Raw genomic sequence first — 825 nt, 5'->3', positions numbered from 1 at the left:
GGGGGGTTGAGTCTTCCTCCAAAAAACGATTATAGTACGTAATTTGTGCATGCCGCCTAGTACCTAAATGTATTGTGTTCTTGGCTTCGCTATTTTAGTGAAGTACTTACGGTCCCTAACGCATTCTTGAAGTAAACTAGAAGTATGTGGCGGGCTAAGGTCTCCCCGGCCGCGATCGCAGGTCGCAGGGAACGTGACGTGATCGTTTCGATTCGTCCGGTAGGCAGCAGCAGCAGCAGCGGCGCGCCGGCGCGCCACGCCCCTGTGCGATGTGCCGGTGCGAGAAGGGACAGGCAGTCAGTCAGCCAGAAGCAGAGCAGAAGGGCCAAGGGCCAGAAGCAGAAGTAGCGAGCCTAGCAGCGGCAGCTCCTCTCCGTATAGCACCGCTCTTCGACCTCAAGACGCAGTTTGACCTCCCTCAGAAAGCCCAACACGGCGCTTCCCGGTCCCGGTTTCCCAACACAGGTAGGCCAGTTATCCGTGAACCGGTTCGAAAAGCGTCAGTCAGTGTCTCGCCACTTCTCAACTTGTCCAGTCAAGGCAGTGGGGCGTAGCATCGTTTGTAGTACAGAAAAATATGCCAGGCCAAGGCAGAGAAGGCGAGTGTGTAACGGCTGACGGTGCTGCGTTGTGCTTCCGCACTACGCCCCGCCACACTGGGCAAGTCTCCGACCGCATCGCTCATGCGAGCCGGGCCCGGGAGGGAGGGGGGAGGGAGAGAGCAAGAGCAAAAGAGAAAGACGAGAGTGATGAAAACATACGGCATGCGGACCCGCCGAGCGAAAACACCATCGTTCAACTGAGCACCCGATACCAATGCAATCT

The 825-nt window shown here is 57.1% G+C and overlaps 1 protein-coding gene across 1 annotated transcript in view; it reads left to right on the top strand.

The window, feature by feature from the left end:
• Nucleotides 1-232: 232 nt before the first annotated feature.
• LOC113201956 (uncharacterized) overlaps nucleotides 233-825 on the top strand; it is a 2276-nt gene continuing 1683 nt past the window's right edge. The window contains exon 1 of the mRNA XM_026415969.2: nucleotides 233-465. Coding sequence (XP_026271754.1) covers nucleotides 270-465 — 196 coding nt within the window. The 5' untranslated portion in view covers nucleotides 233-269. The remainder of the gene's footprint in view (nucleotides 466-825) is intronic.

Source organism: Frankliniella occidentalis, unplaced genomic scaffold, assembly GCF_000697945.3.
Source record: "Frankliniella occidentalis isolate FOCC.00 unplaced genomic scaffold, Focc_3.1 Scaffold34, whole genome shotgun sequence".
Classification (NCBI taxonomy): domain Eukaryota; kingdom Metazoa; phylum Arthropoda; class Insecta; order Thysanoptera; family Thripidae; genus Frankliniella; species Frankliniella occidentalis.
The sequence above is the reverse complement of the archived record's forward strand: the minus strand, read 5'-3'. Positions and strand labels throughout refer to the sequence as shown.